The following is a 23,444-nucleotide window of genomic DNA, read 5'->3' as shown; positions in this document are numbered from 1 at the left end:
TACTTGGTGAACCATAGTCTCAGCCCCTGTGTGGAATCCTGTCCCCACTCCAGGACATGTGTTTGGCCTTTCTTATCACAGCTGTATCCCTTTCCTTTCATTTCAGACTCATAAGCAGTATGCTGATGCCACCAATGAGAGCAACCGCCTCTTCCTGTATTGTGCCTTCCTTAACTTCAGGTACTGTGAGTGTGGGGGCTACCAGGCAGACAGAAGGGGGAGAAACGGGGAAGATGGGAAGACAACAAGCTGTTCAGTGGCTCAAGGTGTCCACCTCAGGGCGCTCTCACACCACACAGGGCAGGGTTGTGCTTATGAAGCCAATGTGTTTGTATGACTGTGCGTGAGGCAAGACCTGGTTGGGTATGACTGGAGGTTGCGTGGATTCAAAGGTCTTTTTGTAGTCCTTAGAATCATTTCATCAGGGCTCTATGAGGACGCATGGAAATACTGATCCACAGCCTTCTCTAAAGAGTGTCTTGAGGGAGGACTGGGATGCAGGGCTTTGGGAAACAGCATTCACTGGATAGCATATCAATATCATAGCGTTGGGGCCAGTGAGATGGCTCAGTGGGTGAAGGTGTCTGCTGTCAAGTCTCATAACCCAAACTTTGGTCCCTAGGACATGGTGGAAGGAAAGAGCCAACTCCCCTGACCTCTGCATGCATATGCTAGCATGCACACACACATTGCCACCAAACATATGAATAATGTAATAAAAACATCTCTGTATTTGATGTTTAGTGTTGAGGTTAATATCCAGAAATAGTTTCCAAAAATTCAAACAACCTACTAGTCAGAGACCCAAGTACCCTGGTTAAGTCATGGGCGACAGACCTAAATTGTCATTTGCCAAAAGAAAAAACAAAAATGGCCAACAGATACATAAAAGAAAAAGCAAATCAATATCCCACTCCTCAGGGAAAGGCAAATAAGATTGCTGTGAGGTGTCTCTCCACTGCAGTAGGGACGGCTGTTAGGAACAAGATGAGGGTTGTGGGTGTGGACCTCAGGGGTGATGGGTTCAGTGCAAGAAACTGAGATAAGAGTGGGTAATGAGCTCAAAGTGAGCAAGAGTGAATCACAAAGAATCCTGAAAGCTGAGGAGAGTGTGGCAGAGAAAGAGGCCAGACAAAAAGAGCCCAGACCTGAGTCAGAGGCTGTAGTGAAGCCATTCACCAGAGGACAGGCGTCGAGGAGAACCTGCGCCAGCCAGCGTGAGTTCGGCCTAAACACATATCTCATTTCATCCAAGAGTACAGTCACCTACAGCTTGGAGGAGCACCTCACTGAAACCCTAAGGCAGCAGGGAGGATCCAATCCAAGAGAGCTTCTGGGGGCAGGGCTCATTTCTATGACCTTTAAGGAGAAAGGTCAAGGGACAAGCAGCCAACTCTAGGAATTGTAAATTGGAGGAGGAAATCGTTGGTATTTCCAGCAAAGTGCCCCGCAGAGATATGTGTGGAATTCAAGGGAATCCTGGGATAGTCAGAAGGATGAACCAGTGTGGAGGGGGCATGCTCACTGCCATGGAATACAAGCTGTTCCCGACAGCCGGCTAGGGCACAGGCATTGAAGACATTAGGGAAACTTTGCACAGATTCCAATAACACAAGAAGGAGACTGTAGCAGCCATTGAGACGCTGGGTGCCCAGCGGTCGGGACTCTTGTCTAGAGGATAATTGCAAGTCGAGTAACTCTGGCCTCTTTTCATTTCTGCAAAAGATCAAGCCTGCGAGGGGATTCTTCTGTCACCGGCCTTTTGACCACCACAGTTCAGTCAGCCACAGGATGAGAAAAGAAGATTTATGAGTTTCTTTTTGGCGCAGGGGAGATGGCTCAAATGGTTACATATTTGTCATGCAAGCATGGGGGTCTGATTTTGGCTCCCCAAAACCCGTGTGAAAAGCTAGACACGGGGACACATGCTTGCAGTTCTAGTGCTGGGAGTCAGAGACAGGAAGGTGCCTGTGGCTGGCAGCCATTCTAACCTAATAGGAGAACTCCAGGATAGTGAGAGATCCTGTCAAAAGTTAAAAGGGGGATGGTGCCTAAGGGATGGCACCCAAGGCTGACCTCTGGCCTCCACACACTCTTGTGTACACACACACATCACACACACACACACACACACACACACACACACACACACACACATTTCTTTTCACTCTTTGCTACCAAGTGAGCTATTTGACTCTTAAAAAGAAAGATAAAAGTCAGCATTCTGGTTAGGTTCTATTGCTAGAAATTGTGAAAAGCAACACGGGGAAGGAAACGGTTCGTTTGGCTTGCATGTTAGAGTCCATCAGGGAGGGCAGTCAAGGGCAGGAACTGAAGCAGAGACCTTGAAGGGACATTGCTTACTCCCTGTGGCTTGCTCAGCTACCTTTCTCAGACCAACCATGCCCACCTGCCTAGGGGATGGCGCCACCCACAGTGGGAAGGGCCTGCACATATCAATTAGCAGTTAAAGAAATACCTCCCAAATGTGGCCACAGGTCAATCTGATGGAGGCGGCTCTTCAACTGAGGTTCCCTCCTCCCAGGTGCTTCTGGGTCATGTCAGGTTGACAGCTGAGACGAACTACAACAGACAGCCATGCTGGCCAGGGTGTGGAGAAACGGGGAGGCTGAGTCAGCACAGCCATTGTGGAAATCATCAGGAAAAAAAAAATCAGACCCACTGCTGGTGCACATCCAAAGAAAGGAAGTCGGTGTATTAGAGAGAATGTCTTCCCAGCGTTGCACACAATAGACAAGATATGGGTATCAGCCCGCGTTGATATGCTTGCGTAGTGCTATTCTCTTCAGCCCCAGATTTATAATTAAAAATATTTTATGATCTAAAAGGTACTTTTGATAGCTCGCAGAGACAGCCACACCACAAGCATCCAGCCACAGCATTTTTCAAATGATTCCTTATTATGTATTCAGGGAGATTCAGTTTGAAAAGCATAGTTCTCTTGGTTTTGATGAGTGAACACAGCTGTACGATCACATGACCGAGCTCTAGGACAATACTGCCTACTTCAAACGTTCTCCCCATGCTCTGCATCTGGAGGTCAGAGGACAACCCCGGGGAGTCAGTTCTCTCTTTCTACTGTGTGGGTCCCAGGGATGGAACTCAGGTCACCTGACTTGACAGCAAGTGCCTTTACCTCCTGAGCCATCGCGCCGGAGGGGAGCTGCTTAACTTCCCCACAGTGGGAGCATTTCGAGAGCCTTTTCTGCTGGTGATTTATAATTAAATATTTTATGACCTAAAAAAGGTGCTTTCGATAGCCTCTGTTTTTAAAAGGTGCTCTAAGTTGTTTACACCCATACTATAGAGCTCCTGGGAAGCAATGTATTTGTGGTGGGAGTTCCATAAACGCCAGCGAGGCTACATTAAGAGGCAGCTATGCGCAGGGCTTCTGGTCTTGCTACTGTTCTGTTAACTTGTCCTGCCAATCACACCGGCCCTCAGTACCCATGATTTTGTAGTAGATATCTAACTACAAACCTGAAATGTTTGGGCTGGGGGAAATGACACCTTTAATGAGCACAGGCAGACTTCTTGCCTGTCATTATTCCCACCTCGACATAACCATCCACATGCCATTCACATCGCATTTGATATTATGCATCATCTGGAGATTAACATAAGAGGGCATGTGGCGGCTCTATGCCAACTTTGGGCCACTTCAAATCTTTGAATTCCTTTGGAGGGCTCTGGGAACAAATTCCAAGAGTAAGAAGCTGGGCTCAAACTCACAGGCCAGGAAGACAGGAAGACAGCAAGATCAAAGCCTGCGGAGGCTACAGAGTGAGTTCAAGGCTATCCCAGGCAGCTCAGAAAGCCTCTCTCAAAACAAAACATAGAAAAGGTGGTGGAGATATGGCTTAGTGGTAGAACCCTTGCTTAGCATGCACGAGGCTCTTGGTTCGGTCTGAGAGGTAGAGTGAACAAGACCTAAGAAAGATGACCTGAGAGGAGGCGTGCAGATTCTCCACTGTGATTGATGGTGGCCTGGGATAGTTTGCTCTTCTCTGTGGTCCCTATTTCTTTACCGTGGGAGATAAGTGCTACACTGAGGTCCACCCCATCACATTGGGACACAATTCGCTGCCCCTTTAAAAAGCAATTTTTATTATTTTTTATTAGGGGCGTGTGTGTGTGCCCCTGTGGGTAGATGCACACACGCTAGAAGATAGAGATAGCTAGAAGCCAGAGATATTGGCTCAGCTGGTGCTAGAGTTACAGGTGGGTGTGAGCCTCCCAGTGCGGGTGCTTGAGTGCTCTGGAAGAGTAATAAGTACTCTTAATTCCCAAAAGATTCCTCTGGGCATTGCTCTACCCCTTCAGTGTGTATTTTCTAGTGCTGTATCATTTTCTTTTAATTCTATTTTATTAAATGTGGGGCTTTAAAGACCATCTCTTAGCCTTGTTCAGACGATCGACATTGCATGCCCTCGTGTCTGGCTGCAATGGATATGGCATGACATTAAGAGTATTCTCAGATGTGATTAATACGCACCTGTGGTTCCTCCTGCCCATCGATTGTAAGGTTGTCCCTGCCGTCATTAAATCTTCACAGGGTTTTTTTTTTTTGTTTCTGCCCCCAGACAATCAGCTATCTTGTAGAGCAATTACAGACAAGACCAGGGCCATGCCATGGACGCCTACACTTATCCCATCTCTAGCTATTTTTATGCCTTTGTGCAGAGCCACGTCTCTGTCTGGCGTAATGTCCCTTTAACCTTCCTTGTATTGCGAGCCTGCTGGAAGTGAATTCAGTTATCGCTCGACCATCTGAGAACAAGTTCTCTTTCAGTTTTGAAAACTGTCTTCCCTGGTCTTAGAATTCTGGGCTACTTTTTCTAATTTTATTTATTTTTTTATTATTTGTAATCTTAAACATACTTGTTTCCGTGCGCACACGTGTAGTTGGGTGTAGCTACAATCGCTCCAGAGTGTGTGTGGGGTGATCAGAGGATGACCTGCAGCCCGAGTCAGCTCTCTCCTTCTATCCTGTGTGTCCCAGAGACCAATTGGACTTAGGCCCTCAGATTTGACAGCAAAATGCTTTTACTGGCTGAGGAGCCATTCTGCCAGGAGACGTGGGTCGCTTTTGGAAAAGACTAATACTCTAAGAAATTATACAGTGACTCACTTGGTATATATTGAATATTTATGAATATATGCTTTTACTTATTTCCTTTGTGGGACCCAGGATGGAACCCAGAGCTGTTCATGCTAAGCACGTGCTCTACCACTGAACCCCACCCCCACCCCCTAATATATCCATATTCCTCTTTTCCATTTGTTTGAGACAGGCCTCACTTTACCAACTAGCTTAAAATGTACTGTCTAGCCCAGGCTGGCCTCGAACTCACAGCAAGCCTCCTGTCTCAGCCTCCCAAGTGTTAAGATTACAGGCGTTAAGATTAAGCACGTCTGGGCTTCGAAATATCATTCTTCTCATTTTTAAAGATAAAACCTTACTTTTTTAAGAAAGCAAATACTTCTTTTTTTTTACATCTTACCCTGAGTTTATGCATGTATTTTGAAATAATTTATGTGTCATATACACTTGCATTCACAGGAAATATATGGAAGTGTTTTTGGTCCCATCGTTCTACACCATTTTTTTTTGGGTTCCGCCTCTATTGATGCCTGCTTCTTATACTGTGTTTATATATGTCACATTGTATTTATGTACCTGAGTGACCGTACTGCTGCCACGGTGTGGACGTCCCCGGTCACGGGCCGCGCATATTTTTTGATGCTATCTGAAACTGCTCAGCTGTCTTCTGGGCGGATTTATTTGTGCGCAGCTGGGAAGCTTCCCGCTCATCCCCACCACCTCCCTGGGGAGCAGATTTCCATCCCATCCAGAGGTAACACCTCTCAGAACTCAGCTTTCCTGGCTGATTATAGCAGCCACACCTGCAGGGTTCTGTTTCGGGACATGACTTTCATGGATGGTCTGCGCCCCCTTCACTAGAGCCGAGGGCCAAGTCCACCCTCCGGACTGTTTCCACACCTGTTAATTCTCAGGGTGACCTCAAATGGAAATGTGGCATCTTTGCATTAAGTAGGCATACAAAGTAGCTGCATAAAACACAATCACCTGTAAGGCGGTCCTTCCCCGGGTCCTGGGAAAGTTAGATCCAAATGTGGGGTGGGGGAGGGGCCCATGACTCCTTTATATTCTGCCTTGTTGATGGGGATCTGGTTCCTCTACATGTGGTTCCATTGGCCCGGGCTTTGCTTTCTGCCCGTTGCCTCCGACCTCCCGCAAGAGGTGGCTCATTCATCATGAAAACCACCCAGAAAGCTGCTGGTCCCTGCATCTCAGTTACCAGGTGCAGTGCCCACACTGCGGCCCCTTTCCCACACTCTCAGCCCTACCCCCCAGCAGGGTTACTATTGCAAGGGCTACAGGCCTCTTTGGAATATAAAACTGCTATAGCTGGGTGTTCATGGATATCGTCAGGGGAGCAAGATGGGGGCATGAATTACCTCGCTCCAAGCGCCTATTCCCTCGATGTAGAAGTAGGAACTGTAGCAGAATACAAATCAGAGACAGTCTGAGCCTCAGACTCCTTCAGCTTGGTAGACTGGTGTCTCCTCTCTCAAGCTGGACACAGGTTTGTCTTAGCGAACAAAGATACCTGCTTGTCATTTGAAAGGGCAGAGAAGTACACACGAGAAAATGACAATGGCCAGCACACTTGCTGCAAAGATAAACCAACTGGCATCAGTGCATACTGGCCTGGGTGTCACTGTGAGAAGAAATCGTAACTCCAGCAGCAATTACAGACTTGAACATTTCAGAAAAGCAAACATTCCGTTTGACCCCAGCCTCCCTCCCTACCTCTTCCCCTGGTGTTTGGAGACCACTGTGAGGAGGAGGCTGTCAGTTCCTAAGTAATTTGCATTCATTTATGTGTGCATTCGCAGAAACCAGGTAGCTGTTGCCTCCCGCATACCGTTATGATGTTGTGTGTGTCATTTCTGTGTTTTGTGTGTAATGATAGACATTGGCCAATGGTTATTATTAGAATAAGTTCTTGGGGATTGGAGAGATAGCTCAGCGGTAAAGAGCACAGACTGCTTTTCAGAGGACCTAAGTTCAATTCCTAGCACACACATTGCAGCTCACAACCAGTTGTAACTCCAGCTCCAGGAGATCTGATGCCCTCTTCTTGCCTCTGCAAGCACCTGTATTTCCATACAGATATCCCCAGCCCTCAACACACACACACACACACACACACACACACACACACACAAAATAAAATAAAATCCTTAAGATAAAACTTTAAGCGACAATAATGTGTGTGCATGCAGAGTGCGTGTGTGTGTGCGTGTGTTTGTGGTTGCACATGCCCACACATATGTCCTGCTCAGAGGAGGCCATCAAGTGCCTTCTATACTTCCCCAGCTTAGCCTTGTGAGTCAGGGTCTCTCCTTGAATCTGGAGCTTGCGTTCTTATTGGCTGGACTGGCAATTCTAGCAATCCCCTTGCTTCCACTCGTCCACAGCACTGGGTTTATAGGAGGACATAGGACCATGCCCAGCTGCTACACAGATGCTGGGAATCAAATGTAGGTCTTCATCACTGCACAGTGAGTAACACTGACCGCTGAACCATATCTCCCAACTTGAGGTTTCTAAAATGCTATGAAGGAGTTTCATGTATATACACACCACATCATATATTTGCAGGCACTGCATTTTAGTTATTTTTATATTACTTATATACACCTTGTGTTTTACATATCTGTCCCCGGACATGCACTTAAGAACTGTAACACATTTTTTTAGATCACTCATGATTCCCCGGGTGTTTGGCTTCCCAAGCTGGACTCTGGACCACACACATTTCTTCCCAGAGTGGGGGGGGGGTCTAGGTGCTTCCCCAGTGAACCAAGCTGAGGCAGTGGCCCCAGCCTCTCTCTGTCTCAGAAGAGATCTTTCTGGGGTCTCGCCAGCGCCAGCCACTTCCCAGTTTTAATACCCGAAGACAGTTTGCACCCTGGCATCAGAGTTAGCCAGTGAGCTGTTGAGCCTGTGGGGCTGAGGAGTGCCACTGTTCCCGCTAATCATGCCTGTCTGTTGTGTCCTCAGCTCCGGGGAAGGCGTCTGGTCAAGTCAGGGCTGTGCGCTCACAGAGGGCAACCTCACCCACTCAGTGTGCCACTGTACCCATCTCACCAACTTTGCCATCCTCATGCAAGTGGTCCCACTGCAGGTGAGTGCCACATAGATACCGCCTGGCCCTCGGGTCGCGGCAGCTGTCGCTGAAGAGCAAGCTGGGGAGGCTGACATGTGGTTCACATGGAAACCTACCTTTGTTAAGGGAGCATAATGGGACATCGGACACAGACCACAGGCCTGGAGGGGAGATCATTGGGAAGCTGAACTGCCCTGGGAAGACACTCTAGACTTGTAGGGAATGAGCCAATGGCTTCCAACAAGCATACACCAAGAGGAGCAGAGAAGGTACCTTGGCCAGTGATTTTCCTTCCTTCTTTGTGGGCAGTTAAACAAGTGAGCATCCAGTGTGCTGGCTGGGAACCTGAATGTCCCCAAAGACCACTCAGAGGGAAATCGCAAGTGAACCCTTAGACTCACTGAGGGAGACGGGAGCTTTCGCACTGTTGGGGACATTTCAAACGACACCAGGGTAGAGAGCTTTCTCCTCTGGGGCCTCCACATGCTGGACCGCTGAACTGAGGAATATTCTGCTCTTCTTTGGCCTACCCAGGAGGGTCTGCTGAGCAAAAGGGATATGTACTCTCCAGGGAGTGGACACTCATGCCTGGCATTTATCCCAAGAGATATCCAATCTCCAAAGTCAAAAAAGAGAAAAAAAAAAGAAGGAAATCCAGACTCATTTATATCATAAATCTGTCACCAGTCAGTATTGGTGACACCAAATTTAGACAGCCCGTGGGTGTCTTCGTGGGAGAAAATTCACATCTATTCATTGCTAGGAAAGGTTGATTTGAAAATGGTTTAAAATTATCCCTGTTTAAAAGGAACAGTTCATGAACATTAACGAAATTAAGGCAGATCTCACAAGTGAGGCCAAGCCTGGGGCACACTTATAGACTTCAAAAGGTGGCACAAATGACCTCATCTCCTTGATACCAAGCCAGCTTCTTCCTGGGCACCTAAATTCACCCTCATGGCCTTTGAGCTTGTGGTTCAAGCCTGCCCTTGGACATTCTCGTCCCATTGTGTCCCCATCTCTTTTACCCTCTGAGGTCTCTCCAGGCCTTCTCCACACCTGGCTTCTTCCTAGGCACTCACTTCTGGAGGCTTCTGTCTTCTTCTGGGTGAGTGAGTGTGGTTTTTCTGTGCAATCTTAACAGACAGTGAGGCATCCCTGAGTAGTAACTTAGACTGCTGGACCACTATTAGGAGGGATTGTCTAGGCTGATGCCCCAGGAGACACCAAGATGGATTGTGTCCTAGGAGACTCGAGAATGTGTCTGAGGCTGGCCTTGGCCACTTAAGTATTGATGAAGTTTAAAGGTGGAAGGCTTGGCTATCGCATCATAAGCTCATGCTCGGATACTTTACTCGAAAGTCTTGATTTCTGGTTTGCAAAAAAGTAGAACAGGGCTTGGGAGAAGACTTAGTGATTAAAGCGCCTGTCTTGCAAGCATGAACATTGGAGTTTGTTCCAGAAATACACTTAAGTGTTGCATGGATTTTCTTGTAATTCCAACCTTGGAGGGTAGCTAGCTAGCTATACTAGCCATTTGGGAAAGCTCTCGGCTTGACCGAGAGACCCTGCCTCAACGAATAAGGTGGAAGAGGGGTGGGGGAAGGTTTCTGACATCAAGCTCAGGCCTTCACTTGTAAGCACTCCTGTGCACATGCACCATACACATGTGCCTTTCACACACACATGTGCACGCACACACACACACACACACACACACACACACACACACACACACACACACACATACACCTTCGGTTTGTGCTGAAGATAGCAACAGTTCATTCCTGTGTAGCAGGGAGAATGACCTGGCTGCTCTAAGGGGCTCTTTGGGCAGAGTGGCCCCTGCGTGCTGTGCCTGGTGGGGAGCCTCAGCTGACCTCCTGCAGTCTCTCCTGGCACTTCAAGGGCATTGAGTTTGTGGTCGCTGACTCAGAGGGATCCTGCCCTGAAACCAACACCACGTTTTGTCTTTTTTTTGTTTTGTTTGTTTTTGCCTTTCTAAATCTGGCCATGGCGGGAAAGAAAGGGCACAGCCAGTGTACACAATGCTGTCCTGCAGCTGGTGCTGGGTGTGTTGTGTGGGGTGCTGTCGTGGAACCCTTTCCCACTCGTGACCACTGCACCATCTCTAGCCTGGATCCAAGATAGGCAGTCATATATAGCCACGAAGGGGGCCCGTATGTAGGCATGAAAGCAAGGAGTGATGAGACTGGTGTGACCACTGTGTGAGCCGCTTTCGTGGTCCCAGGATTGTGGCATAGCCAGGGTCACGTGGGTGTTTCTTGGGGCTGGAGGAGTATATATATGAGGACCGGGCACAAACAGGCTCCTTCTGCAGGACATCCAGCCTATGCATGCCAGGCGGCCTCCAGTAAATACTGTAAGCCAACTGTGCCAGCTACTGGGGTACACTGGGTTCCTCCTTGCCACGTGCTGTGTGGGTCTGCTGAGCTCAACTCTACCACCTGAAGCAGGGCGGGACATGGGGGACGTATCCCTGGAGGCCCATCCATGGCAGATAGCATAAGGGGAGGAGTGGACACCATCCAGTCTGGGAACCCAGCCACTCAGCACCCTGCCTTGAGTCCCTAACCCCAAACACTCAGTTGTGGGGTCAGTCTCTGAACCAGCCATCATTCCCTAATGCCCAGCCCTGAGTCCCCATCCCCTGAACTCCATGCCTGGCCCAGAATGTGCTCTGAGCATGAGGGTCTTAGGGATGTCCTCATGTCAGGTTGGGGGAGAGAGAGGAGGATGAGGGGTGGGTCTAGCCACTCCCACCGGGGCTGTGGACCTTTTGCATTAAAATGTCAGCGCTGGAAGCGGCTCAGTGAATAAAGTATTTACCATGTAAGTGAGGACTAGAGTTTAGGTCCCTAGCCACCCAAAGAAAAACAGAACAGGCTTAGGTGAATCCCTGGCGCAAGCTGGCTAACTGGGCTAACCCATGCGGCTCTGGTTTCAGCAAAAGACCTTGTCCCAGTAATAAAGCGGGCAGAGTGACTGAAGGGGATACCAGATGCCAATGTCACCTGTGCAGGCTGGAGGTCTCAGAGTAAACTCCCCTCTTCCTCACTTCCCTGCTTCCTGTCCTGTCCCTTCCATCGCTTCCCTCTTCAAGTTCATTTCTGGCCCCCATCCTGTCTCCCATTGTCTCATTCTCTCCCCACAGCAGCCCCCCTGTTGGCCACTCCCTGCCAGGCCTCTTTCCCTTTAGGCTCTGGGGAGGCTCCTGGGCTGCCTGGGTCATGGAAGTGAGCCTAGGAGTAACAAGAGAGAAAACCGTGCAAACTGCTCTTAGAAGGGTGTGGGAGGGAAGGAGAGAGGAGGGCACCTGGGACCCAGGAGATGAAGGGGAAGTGTGCATAAGACTGCCAGGTACCTCTGGGGAGCCCTGGTTCCTTACTCTGGGGTCCCCCTTCTGACTCGCTGATATCAGCTCCGCTAGCCAGACCCACGATGCCACAGTTGAAATAGAGACCTGGATGGTGCCGGTATTATTCTAGAATCTTGACTAAGAATCAGCTGCTCTGAGCTGTGGGGGTGGGGGCAGGAGCTCTCTGTGTGTGTGTGGGGGGGGAAGGCAGGAGCTCTCTGCAGAGGGAAGCTGCCTGCCTCCTTTGGAATCCTATTTCAGGAGGATTCTTTCCTCCTGAATGGGGTTCTTTCTCCAAGGGCAAGGATAGGTTTGGTGGCTATAGGAGCAGAGACAGGGCAGATGGGGCCGAGGGAAGTCTCCACCCTAGAGGGCCCCAAATGAAGCAAAGGGCTGAGGGTGGCCAGCATGGGCAGCTCTGGCTACAAGGTTGAAGTGCACCATAGCCTAGGTTGTGACCTCCTTATGGACAGGGGACCCCTCAGGAGTCCAAGGACCAGATGGAAGAGGCATAAGGAAGTGGAGGAATTCTTTGTGGGTTCTGTAGAGAGTATACACACTGGCCAGAGAGCAAACCAACATCCCGCCTCTCTCTCCCTCTCTCCTGTCTCCTGGGTCCTGCACACACGCAGGCTTTTCCATCATCACCGACATGCCTTCTGAGCGTGCAGCAAGCACCCTTTGTTCTCTGAACAAAGGGTGAAGATTGCTCTCTTTTCACAAATGAATCATGCATCTTGGTGATTGCTCCGGCTAGGTGCATACAGACCAGCCACATTCATGGGACCCACTGCCGTGTCTCCCCAGGACTCTGGCCTCCATGGGGGCATGTTTCAGTGGTGGTTGTCTCTCTAGCCATTTCAAACAAGGGTGATATGTCACACACCCCTTCACCACCTCTTTTGGGTGCTGTCCTCCTGGTAAACCTGAAGCCCAAGAATTTCAATGTTAAAACCCATGCCGCTATCTTAAGCTGCCTGGCTATGCTTCTGAAGGCAGGGGGGAACTTTGCCTGTAGTAACTTCTTTCCCCAGCAATTTGGGGTCAGGGCTTGCCAGCTCAGGGAGAGGGTCCTTTTCTTCTGGTGGCTGGTGTTTATAAAGGACTCAGTCCTGAGAACCTATGTCACACCGGCCCTGTGTCTTTGGTCCAAGGGTTTCTTATCCATACCTGCCTGGCTTTGCACTACAGGCTGACCTTAGTTTCTGACAGCCAGCTCAGATGATGGGGAAAGAGTCCAATAGTTTTTTCCCTCTGTGGGCTACAAGTGCCTCTTGGGAGAGTGGCTGCATCCTTCTCTGGCTCCAGTTCCCACTAGGACCCCAGGCCAAGTGTTCTGCCCTATAGCCGGGAAAGTAGTTCCCTGTCGTGATTGACATCTTAGTCGCTTCATCAGCCCTGAGCTTTTGATGAAAGCCCTGAATTTTGTTCACTGTGAAGGGCAGATACGCCTTGCTTTCTTGGTAAGCCAGGTGGCTGATGGGAGACACAGAGACTCCTGGGTCATAAGAGGAGGTGCTGGAGCCCTGGACCCCTTAGTTGACTCTCATGAGGTGACCTGAGCTGGAGGGGGAGGTCATGGGATCTCCATCCTGCCACAGTGGCAGGCTGGCATCTCTATCCTGCTACAGCAGCCGAGTGGCTCGTGCCCACCTCTACCTGAGCTGTTCATCCTTCTCCATGGGACACAGAATGCTGACAGTCTGGGGTCAGCCCTAGCCAGGCTCCTGCCTGTGGTCAACAAATGCTATAAAGCTGATTAAGATGACGGACAGTCGCCAAGCTAGAACTGCTCAGGGAACTATGGTGTCTCTCAAGGTCTGGCTATATCTGGGCTCTATCCAGGGCCAGAACACTGCATGGAGGGACCTTGGCATCCACTGCAGCTGGGACACCATCCCTGAGAGCCACAGATGGGAAAGAACCAGCCTCAACCGAATAGAGATGGGTACCGGTTGCTAGGGAGTGGATGGGACACTCAGGTCAATGTTGCTAGACTCTAGTTGGGTGCATTCTGTTTACATATGTCTTGTTATGCCATGAAAGATGCTCTACTACAACAGACGTCAGCCTAGGTGACCACATGGGTGTCCACTCAAGAGAAAGTCCCAAAGGGTGGCGTGTGCCTGCCAATGAAGACGAGCATATGGTGACTGTCAATTTGGGGACTAGCAATGCTCTTGAACTGAGGGCCAGAGAGGGTATTGACTTTCTGTGTGTCAGGAGAGCCTTTCAACCAACACGCTGTGTGTTGTCTTCCTAGCATGAGGCCTTTATGTCTATGAATGCACTGACCCTTCCCCTCTTCAAGTTCCTCACTGTTATTTCCTGCATTTCATAGCCAGGGGAGACATATGTCTCTGGTTACCCTAGGCCACTCATTCAGACATGGATGGATTGCCTTGAGCCTGGGGGTCTTGTCATAGAATAGGTCGGGTAGCCTAAGTCAGGAATCTAGGAGATCCGGCAACCTGAAGTGTAAGAAATGTCAACTCTGAAGTCCACTGTGGCATATCCCTCTGCCTGTGGTTGGGGCAGGAGGCTGGTCTTGGTGGTCAGCATCACAGGGCGATGGTGGTCAGCATCACTATGGCATCACGTGATACCCCTCCCAGTCATGGAATGGGGTAGAAGACCAGCCGCCCACACCTTGTTTTATTCCTGCAGCTCTCACGTGGACACCAGGTGGCGCTGTCGTCCATCAGTTACGTTGGCTGCTCTCTATCAGTCCTCTGCCTGGCTGCCACACTGGTCACCTTCGCAGTACTGTCGTGAGTCACCCTCTCCCCGTGTCCCCAGGAGGTCTAGCAACTTACTGGAAATGTCTATGCATCCTGTCACTCTGGTCATACCCCTCTCTGACTTTGAAGATCCTGGGGGTGTGTCTGAGCCCTGCTAGGTGGAGTACAGATGTGACTACGTGGCTGTTCTCCCAGTGATGCTCACTTTCAAAATCTGATGTGCAGGGAAGATACAAAGAAATAGCAAGGCCCATGGAGTGGCGTTAGCAGGCTTTAGATACACTTGAAAGGTCTGGAAAACCCCATATCGACACTTGAGGAGTTCTGGGGGGGAGGGGGATCTGAGTCAGGCAAGAGTGAGCACAAGCAATCTTGACTCTCCCCTCCTCAGCAAGCTATGATGTCTGGTTTTGAGGTCAAGTCATGCATAAATGCCTTTGGATGGGGCCCATCAATAACCAAGAAAGCCAAGGAATAACTAAATGCTTTCTTGTGCAGTCTGCCATGCACAAGGAGACAGTGCAGAGGTGAGCATCTTGGGTTGGGAGGCTAGGAAGCTATCCCTGTTGGTTGCCATCCAAGACTACAGGCAGAGCCCTGCCAGGAATGGCTATAAAAGGGTGGCAGGCCCCGCAACCATTCTCCTGTATCCAAGCAGCTTCTTCCCTCCCTGCTATCCTCGATGATGTCCATGATGTCACGAGGTGCATATTCTTGCAGGTTCTGATTCAGAATTCAGATTAATGTCCCCGCCCGCCCCCTCCCCAGGGTGGAGGGTGTGGAACAGAAGAGGACCCAGGGAATTTAGAAGAGCCATTGGAATGCCAGAAAGGCTCAGGCTGTGCAGGGTGGTTGGGTTTATGAAAGGAGCTGGGATGCTAGCCAAGAGTGAAAGGGAGCAGCTGAGGGTCCAAGAAGGGAGCGACAGCATGGAGGAGTAGGGTCTATAAAGATACCCATGGTGGCTCAAAGAGAAGTAGGGAGGGGACCAGAATGGGGATAGGATGTTGAGGCTGAGCTCGGGGACTCACACTGGCCTCTCCGTCTCCAGTTCTGTCAGTACCATTCGGAACCAGCGTTACCACATCCATGCCAACCTGTCCTTTGCTGTCCTGGTGGCCCAGGTCCTGCTGCTCATCAGTTTCCGTATGGAGCCTGGCACGGTGAGTAGGTGCTGATCCTCACCCCGCGGCTGTCCAGTGTCTCTTCAGAGGACACCAGGGAGGGAATGTGTTAGGAGTGGGCATGGGTGGGGAGTGACAGAATCCGAGGTTGTAGAACAACTTTGGACTGAGAAACTGAGCCTCAGCTCCTTGGGATGAAAATGAAGTCATGTGACTAGAGGCGTCCAGGAAAAACAGACACAGGGAAGAAACACCTCAGCAGGGCTGCTGGGCACCTCGTGGTCTCACCCTGCATCTTTGTTTGACCCCCAGGTCCCATGCCAGGTGCTGGCCGTCCTCCTGCACTACTTCTTCCTGAGTGCCTTTGCTTGGATGATGGTAGAGGGCCTGCATCTCTACAGCATGGTGATCAAGGTCTTCGGGTCAGAGGACAGCAAGCATCTCTACTACTATGGGATAGGCTGGGGTATGTAGAGGGGTGGGCAGATGGCAGGGCTGGGCTGGGCTATGTGGTAGGGGTGGGGCAGGTGGCAGGGGTAAAGCCAATTAAGATAAGTAGGGAGGGATGAGGTGGGTCAAGCAGAAGTGGGGCAGGTAGGGTAGAGTGGGTCTTAGTGGCAGTGAAGCAGAGGAGGTAGATGTGGGACAGGGTTTGGGGGAGATGAGACTGGTCTTATGGAGGTGGGATAGGATCTGGTGGAGATGGGATGAATTCAGGTGGGGATGGGATGGGGTTCAGGTGGGGATGGGATGGGGTTCAGGTGGGGATGGGATGGGATCAGGTGGAAATGGGATGGGATCAGGTGGAGATGGGATGGGATCAGGTGGAGATGGGATGGGATCAGGTGGAGATGGGATGGGATCAGGTGGGGATGGGATGGGATCAATTGGGGATGGGATGGGATCAGGTGGGGATGGGATGGGATCAGGTGGAGATCGGATGGGATCAGGTAGGGATGGGATGGGATCAGGTGGGGATGGGATCAGGTAGGGATGGGATGGGATCAGGTAGGGATGGGATGGGATCAGGTGGAGATGGGATGGGATCAGGTAGGGATGGGATGGGATCAGGTGGGGATAGGATGGGATCAGGTGGGGATAGGATGGGATCAGGTGGAGATGGGATGGGATCAGGTAGGGATGGGATGGGATCAGGTGGGGATAGGATGGGATCAGGTGGGGATGGGTTCAGGTGGAGATGGGATCAGGTGGGAATGGGATGGGATCAGGTGGAGATGGGTTCAGGTGGAGATGGGATCAGGTGGGAATGGGATGGGATCAGGTGAAGATAGGATCAGGTGAAGATGGGATCACGTGGTGATGGGATGGGATCAGGTGAAGATGGGATCAGGTGGGGATGGGATGAATTCAGGTGGTGATGGGATCAGGTGGGGATGGGATGGGATCAGGTGGAGATGGGATGGGGTTGGGCAGATCAGGTTGTGGGGCTGGCACCGGTGAAGATGGGAACAGTCAGCATGCTTCGACTTTTGAACATAGCGAGGTTTGTCTCCTGGCTTATTAATGTTCTGTCACTTTGGGAAGAATGTGCTGTCTGCTGTTGGAATGTGTGTTCTCTCGGTGTCAGGCTTAGCTGTCTCAAGGTGACATCCGAGCTCTCTGTTTTGGCCTAGATCTTTCCTCTAGTTGCTCTTCCAGCTCTTTGAAGTGAGGTAGTGACATCACTTGCTCTGTTTCCTGTTTCCCCCCTTTCGCCTTCTTTTGAGTTAAGTGGGTATTTTCCTGCGCAGCGTTTTAATTCTCCTAATGAGTTTTCCGCCGCTTTTTTCTGGGTTGTTTTCTTAGTGGTTGCCCCCGTGCTTATTATATGCATTTCAGCATATTAAAATCTATTTTATGTTCTTACTAAATTACAGCGCAACACGGAAACGCTGCTTTTCAGTGGTTCTATTACTTTATCCCTCTTTCTGTGGTTATTGCTACACATATCACAACTACATGGTGGGGGGGGGCAGGCTGTAATATTACTTTATCAACCTCGCCTCTCTAAAAGAGGCCGGGAGAGGAGATGGGTTGTGTACCCATCTTTTGTCCTGTTATCCATCGGACGCACTGTGTCTGCTCCTCTGCGTTTGTCCCTGTGAGTCTGAATTGCCATCTGGCCTTGTCACCGTGCCCCAACACAGCTTTGTCACTCTCCCTCCCCTGTATGCCTCGGAAGCTTATTGTATTTCTATTTGTTATGGGCCTAATAATGCAGGCTCTATAAATGTCATTTGATATTATTGCTTTTTAACTCAATTGAGGGGAAAAAAAGAGGGCACACAACTCTATTGTTGCTGATAATTCCATAATTTATCAGCGCTGTTGTGTGTGTAGGTCTGTGTTTCTATGCGTGTGCGTGCATTTGTGCGCGTAGGTGTGTGTCTCTGTGTGTGTGTGTTTCTGTACGTCTGCATGCATGTGTCTTTGTGCCTGCACTGATGTGCATATCCGTGCATGTCATCGCCTTTGGTGCCTGCGGCTGGTGAGGCAGGCCCTCTGAGCACATGCTCAGATGGGTGTTTATCTGGGAATGTCTGTCTCACCTTCATTTTACAAGGCAGTCATGCAGGGCACAGATTCTTTCCCCTGGGGCACTTTGTGGCCCCTCATTGCCTCTGTATCCATGGCTGGCTCTGAAGTCTGCTCTTTATCCAGATCCTGGAGCTGAAGGGCTGCTTCCCCTCCTGCCCCCATGGTGTCCAGCGGTTTCACTTCCTTTCAGCCTTTGCACTCAGTCGTGTCCAGGCTGCCTCCCTCCCGCGTTCTCTGGCGTTCTTCCTGGACCTTATCAGCTGTTGAAGCGGCGGCAACGGTGTCTTCAGACACCTGCTTCACTCTGCTCTCCTCTCTGGCACTCTCTGGTGCCTGCCCGAAGTCCTGTGGTGTCTGCGTTTCTCTGGGGACGCTGTTGGCTCCTGCTTCCTCTGATCTCCAGTCACGAAGTTTTCGTGGTGTTTGAGTCCTCTGTCTCTTCCTCCTGCTGCTTGGCCCCTGCTGGCTCCTCTAGTGGAGTTTCCATTTCAGCGATTATACTTTTCGCTTCCAGAGTGCCCATTTGATCCTCGTTTCTTCTTTTTCATTTTTTTTTTTAAATTCCCATCTGCTCTCTGATACCCTGAAGAGACCTCACCCGCCCGTCACACTCTGCTGGTGGCTTTAGTTAGTTCTTTCAGCATCTTCAATGACCTCTGCCCCCTCCCAGGCAGTTGCGCAGGCCACATTTTTCTGCAATCCTGTATGACTTTAGAACCTTTGCTGAGGGTCTGGTGTTTTGGGATGCGCTCGCTCAGGGCTCCGAGCCTCCTCAAGTGTCCATCTGTCGGCTGGCTCGCTGCTCTGTTGCTTGAACTGCTTGACGCTGGTCCTGGACTGGCCTTTCCTAGCAGGGCGTGGGAGAGTAGGGACAGAGGGAGAACGGTGCCCACCTGGTGTCATGCTGTTCTTTGTAGGTCTCTGGGAAGGGACCGTGGCCTCTGATCTGCAGAGCTCCTCTCTATCCTAACAGTCAGCTGAGGTAGGACACAGATAGCTGCCACATCTGTATAGATGAGCACCCTTCGGACTAGGGTTGGAGGCGGGCAAGCAGCGTGGGCGTCAATGGCTTCCTTCGAATGGATCTTTCCAATGTAGAGCTGAGCGCTAGGGATTTTGGCTCTATCTCCCACAAATATCCTGCAGGCCTGGGCTGGGGAGCAAGAGAAGGGCTGAGCCTTGGCTGTGTCACCAGCCAGTTAAGCAGGTAAACCACTCAAGTGTCCCTGGCTCCCTATTCTTACATGGATTTTGTAGATGTCCGTGAGATTGTTTATCTCAATCTGCTGCACACACATAGGAAAGTTTACAGGGACTTTGAAAGTTTCAAAAGTCCCATCCTTATCACCCGTAGTCTCACTGGGCCACGGCCTGTGCAGCGTCCTGGTCTCGGCTTGTTGCCTGTATTGACTCTTGCCCATCCCAAGGAGCCCCTGCCAGCACAGTGGATCCTCTTCCTGCCAGTGTCGCCCAGAGGATGGGCACCCACCGCGTTCACAATTGTTATAAAACACGGGCCAGGCGTCAGGGACCTGCTGCTTATTTCTACTTCCCTTCAAATGGGTTTAATTTCCTCAGCCCTCATTATGCAAACAGCAGATTAACCGTGTTTACTGTGTGCGCTTTGCGTTGGCAAGTGTCATTTGTTTGAGACCAACGTGGAGGCGTTGACACTTGACACTTTCCTGGGGATTCCCAGGAGAGCCGAGAGCAGAGGATGTGGGTGGGCAGCTACCTCCTACGGCTGCAGGCCATGCAGCTGGTACCCACTGTCCCCACGGTTCCCACTCAGCGTGACTACTTAGTTTATCACTGTTCCTGTTCAGCCTGACTGCTTACAGTTTCAGTATATGTATGGCACAGGCTGGGCGTCCCCTGCTCTCCATCCCTTCGGAGAGGCTGGTTCAAATGTGACCTGCTCCCTCAGGTCCCTTGATCGCCCTAGTTGGAGGGTGGTGGTTCCTTCCTGTGACTTCTGACTTCAGTTAGGAAAGATCTAGAAGTAGACGTGGATGACTACCTACTGTAACTTACAAATTTCTTCATGGAAACTGGTCATTCTGGTAGAGAGGGCCAGGTGCTTGGGACTGATAGACGGCTTGGGTGGATGTGTGAGTGGGTGTGTGGATAGGTGTGTGATGGGTGTGTGGGTGGGTTGTGAGTGTGTGAGTGTGTGGTGTGATGGGTGTGTGAGTGGGTTGTGAGTGTGTGAGTGGGTGTGTGAATAGGTGTGTGATTGGTGTGTGAGTGGGTTGTGAGTGGGTGTTCATTGGTGTGCGAGTGTGTGACAATCCACTCTATCTATCCTGGAGGAATATTTTACTTGGTCTGCCAGTACTGGAGAAAAACGAGCTATTGGTCAATATTAAAACACCAAGGGACATTACTTTACAATGGCAAAGTCCCTTTGAAAACCGAGGAGGCAGGGCATCCTGCTTCCCAGTGTGGCAGGACCTGGCATCTTCTGATGCCCACACATGTGGTCCTCACAGAACTCAGTCTGCAGCCCTGATACAAGCTCTCTACAAACAGAACTCCAGGCAGCTCTGACCCCCGCAGCCTCCATCCATCTTCCCACCATCCTGCCTTTAATTAATTTCGTCAGGAGCCCGTGAACTGTGTCTTTCATCTTGCCAGGGCTAGGTTGGCTTCGGGCCTAAGTGCAGTCAGTCTGCAGGCAGCAGGGTTTTTAGCCCCCAGCCCCTAATGAAGAAGGAATTGGAACTGGCCCAGAAGACCCGGCTGCAGGCAGAGACCCCAGGAAACATAGCCGCTTCCCCTCAGATCGCTCCCTGGCGGTGCTTCACCTTGCACATAACCGAAGCTTTTACAAATCTAATGCTGTGTGGAAGCTGAGGTGAGGCGGGGAGGCATGGAGTCAGTTACAGGTTTGCTGGCAGCCGCTTCCTGAGCTGGGGGACAGGGGTTTGTGGAAGCGGGGGGAACAGGTTGTGTCCCCAGGGAGACAGGGACTGTGATGCCTGCATTTTGATGGAGCCAGCTGGAATTTGATTACCAACTCAGCCCCGAGAGATGTCACGAGGTTTATTGTTCTCTATTGAACTTGATGTCTTCTGTGATTCCCCCCATCATCTGGGGCGAGACCCCATCGAAGCCCGTTCTAGGCCTGCCTTCCTCTGCATTTTTATTTAGGACGCCAGCTCAGCCTCTGTGCGGTGGTGGGTTATTAATCAGGGCCTGCTGGGTGACGCTGTGGTAATAACCAGCTTCCTACCTTTGGCTGGTTTAAATGCTGTCCGCATTAGGGTTATTACTGCTGTGATGAAACACCACTACCAAACATCAACTTGGGGAGGAAAGGGTTTATTTCATTCACAGGCCCATGTAACAGTTCCTCTTCAGAGACAGTGAGGACAGGCACTCAAGCAGGGCAGGAGCCGCGAGGCAGGAGCTGATGCAGGAGCCATGGAGGGGTGCTGCTTACTGGCTTGCTCCCCGTGGTTTGCTCAGTCTGCTTTCTTATAAAACCCAGGACCATGAACCCAGGGATGACACCACCCACCATGGGCTGGACCCCCCCTTCCCGCAATCACTAATTAAGAAAATGCCTTACAGCTGGATCCTATGGCGTTCTCAACCGAGGCTCCCCTTGTTGACTCTAGCTGGTGCCAAGTTGTCCGAAAACTAGCCAAAACAAATGCCAAGCACTGGCTTGGAGATTTTGAGACCAGTCCACCCTGAACAGTGCCAACGAGTAGGTCAAGAGCCTGAAGTCCAGAGGGGAGAGGTCACCACCAGAACCAGTGCTGGGAATTCAGTGCCGAACCTGTGAAAAGCACACGGCATTCCAGCCTGCCATGCAGAACAAGGTCACAGGAGCCTTGCCGGGCAGAGTGCAAGCTTGTCACAGGTGAAACAACAGCAAACATGGAAAGGCGGCCTCAGTAATTTCTCGGGAGGTATCCAAGCATTCCCCAGCAGTAGTTCCCCAGATATGTCTGTCACCCCTACCAGGATCTTAGGAGGCCAAATCTAGGGATGGAATTAGGCTGGGCCCTCTGAAAGGCCCCAGTGTTCCTGAGAGGAGCGCATCTCAACCCAGGGAGACGATGTTTGCAGCGACAGGGCCAGAAGGACTCCAGACGGCCCACAAAAGAGCGGCACAATTTTGCTGGGGTTTTGGGGAAGACAGTTTCGGATGAGACATTGGTGGGACAGCTGGGGAACCTGAGTCACCCAGGATGCTGTTTAGGACAGGGATCAGTGTCACACACGAGGGCTTTACCGTTCATATGCATCTCATGGAGTCCTTGCCCCCATTTGATTCCCATTTCATAAATGAGAGCATGGATGCCCAGAGAGGTCCAGCTGGCTCCCCGAGGTTGCACAGCAGGTTTGGTGTGTCCTCAGGAAGGGAGCAAGGTGTCATTTGATCCCACGACCCAGGCTTCTTCTCTTTGTTGTCTTTTGTCTGTGTCTGCTGTCCTTGTTTTTCCGTCTGTGAACTTTTCTTTCTAATTTTGGACCCAAAGGACACATAATCAGATTCCCAAAGCAGGTCACATGGATGAAAGGAAGGAAGGAAGGAAGGAAGGAAGGAAGGAAGGAAGGAAGGAAGGGAGGGAGGGAGGGAGAGCGGTAAAGAGAAAGGGAGAGAGAGGGAAAAAGAGGCCCCCAGGTTTTCCACCTCTCTGCTTGGCACTGTCTCCTGAGCAATCTACCCACCCTCTTGCTGTCCCCTGGCTGGTCATCAGTCATGTGATGACATACAGTCATGACCTGGGTCCAGGTCAATCATCCAAAGTACCGGAGGCAATGTTGCCATCTAGGGTGGACTGTGAGAGCCTGACGTAAGAGATGTGCCTTCCAGAGCCTGGGGATGCTGCATCATCGCTTGCCTCGGTGTCTTCTTGATGCTTGAGGCTGTGGCTGCATCCAGCGGGGAGCAGAGAGTCATCGCCAACATTTCCTCCAATCACCACGGAGAAGCGGCCATCTTTGCCCAGTGTCACTTGCAGGGGAGGCTGAGGGTGACTGGGGTCCACAGCACTGTTTGTTCCCTGTGCTGACCACTGCGTTCAGAGACTCCCTGATGTCTCGTGTCTTTTTAAACTGGTCCTTGCCTCAGAGGCAAAGGATGTGTGGCAAACGTCTTAAAAGAGGAAGCTAGACTCCAAACCGCAATTCTGATAGAGAGAATGGAGGCGTGAATAGCTCCCCGACTGCAGGGGGCACTAGAGAGCTGTGGGGCGGAGACATTGAACTCCTCTCACACATCTGGGTGAAGCTGGAAAATAGTTTCCTCTAGGGCAGTGGTTCTCAGTCTTCCTAACGCTGCGACCCTTTAATGCAGCGCCTCACGTTGTGATGACCCCCAATCATAAAATTATCTTTGTTGCTACTCCATAACTGTAATTTTGCTACCGTTATGAATTGTGATGTAAATATCTGATATGCGGCCCCTGTGAAAGCGTCATGT

The 23,444-nt window shown here is 50.7% G+C and overlaps 1 protein-coding gene across 2 annotated transcripts in view; it reads left to right on the top strand.

Annotated features, from left to right (window-relative positions):
• The window catches only part of Adgrd1 (adhesion G protein-coupled receptor D1), a 115,308-nt gene that overhangs the window by 74,325 nt on the left and 17,539 nt on the right, over positions 1-23,444 (top strand). For both annotated transcript variants that reach the window (XM_075978005.1, XM_075978008.1), the window contains 5 exons: positions 107-180; positions 8,117-8,240; positions 14,269-14,372; positions 15,394-15,505; positions 15,779-15,932. In XM_075978005.1, the coding sequence (XP_075834120.1) occupies positions 107-180; positions 8,117-8,240; positions 14,269-14,372; positions 15,394-15,505; positions 15,779-15,932 (568 nt within the window). The remainder of the gene's footprint in view (positions 1-106; positions 181-8,116; positions 8,241-14,268; positions 14,373-15,393; positions 15,506-15,778; positions 15,933-23,444) is intronic.

Source organism: Microtus pennsylvanicus, chromosome 1, assembly GCF_037038515.1.
Source record: "Microtus pennsylvanicus isolate mMicPen1 chromosome 1, mMicPen1.hap1, whole genome shotgun sequence".
In the NCBI taxonomy this organism is placed as follows: domain Eukaryota; kingdom Metazoa; phylum Chordata; class Mammalia; order Rodentia; family Cricetidae; genus Microtus; species Microtus pennsylvanicus.
Note: the sequence above shows the minus strand (reverse complement) of the source record. Positions and strands in the feature narration are given on the sequence as shown.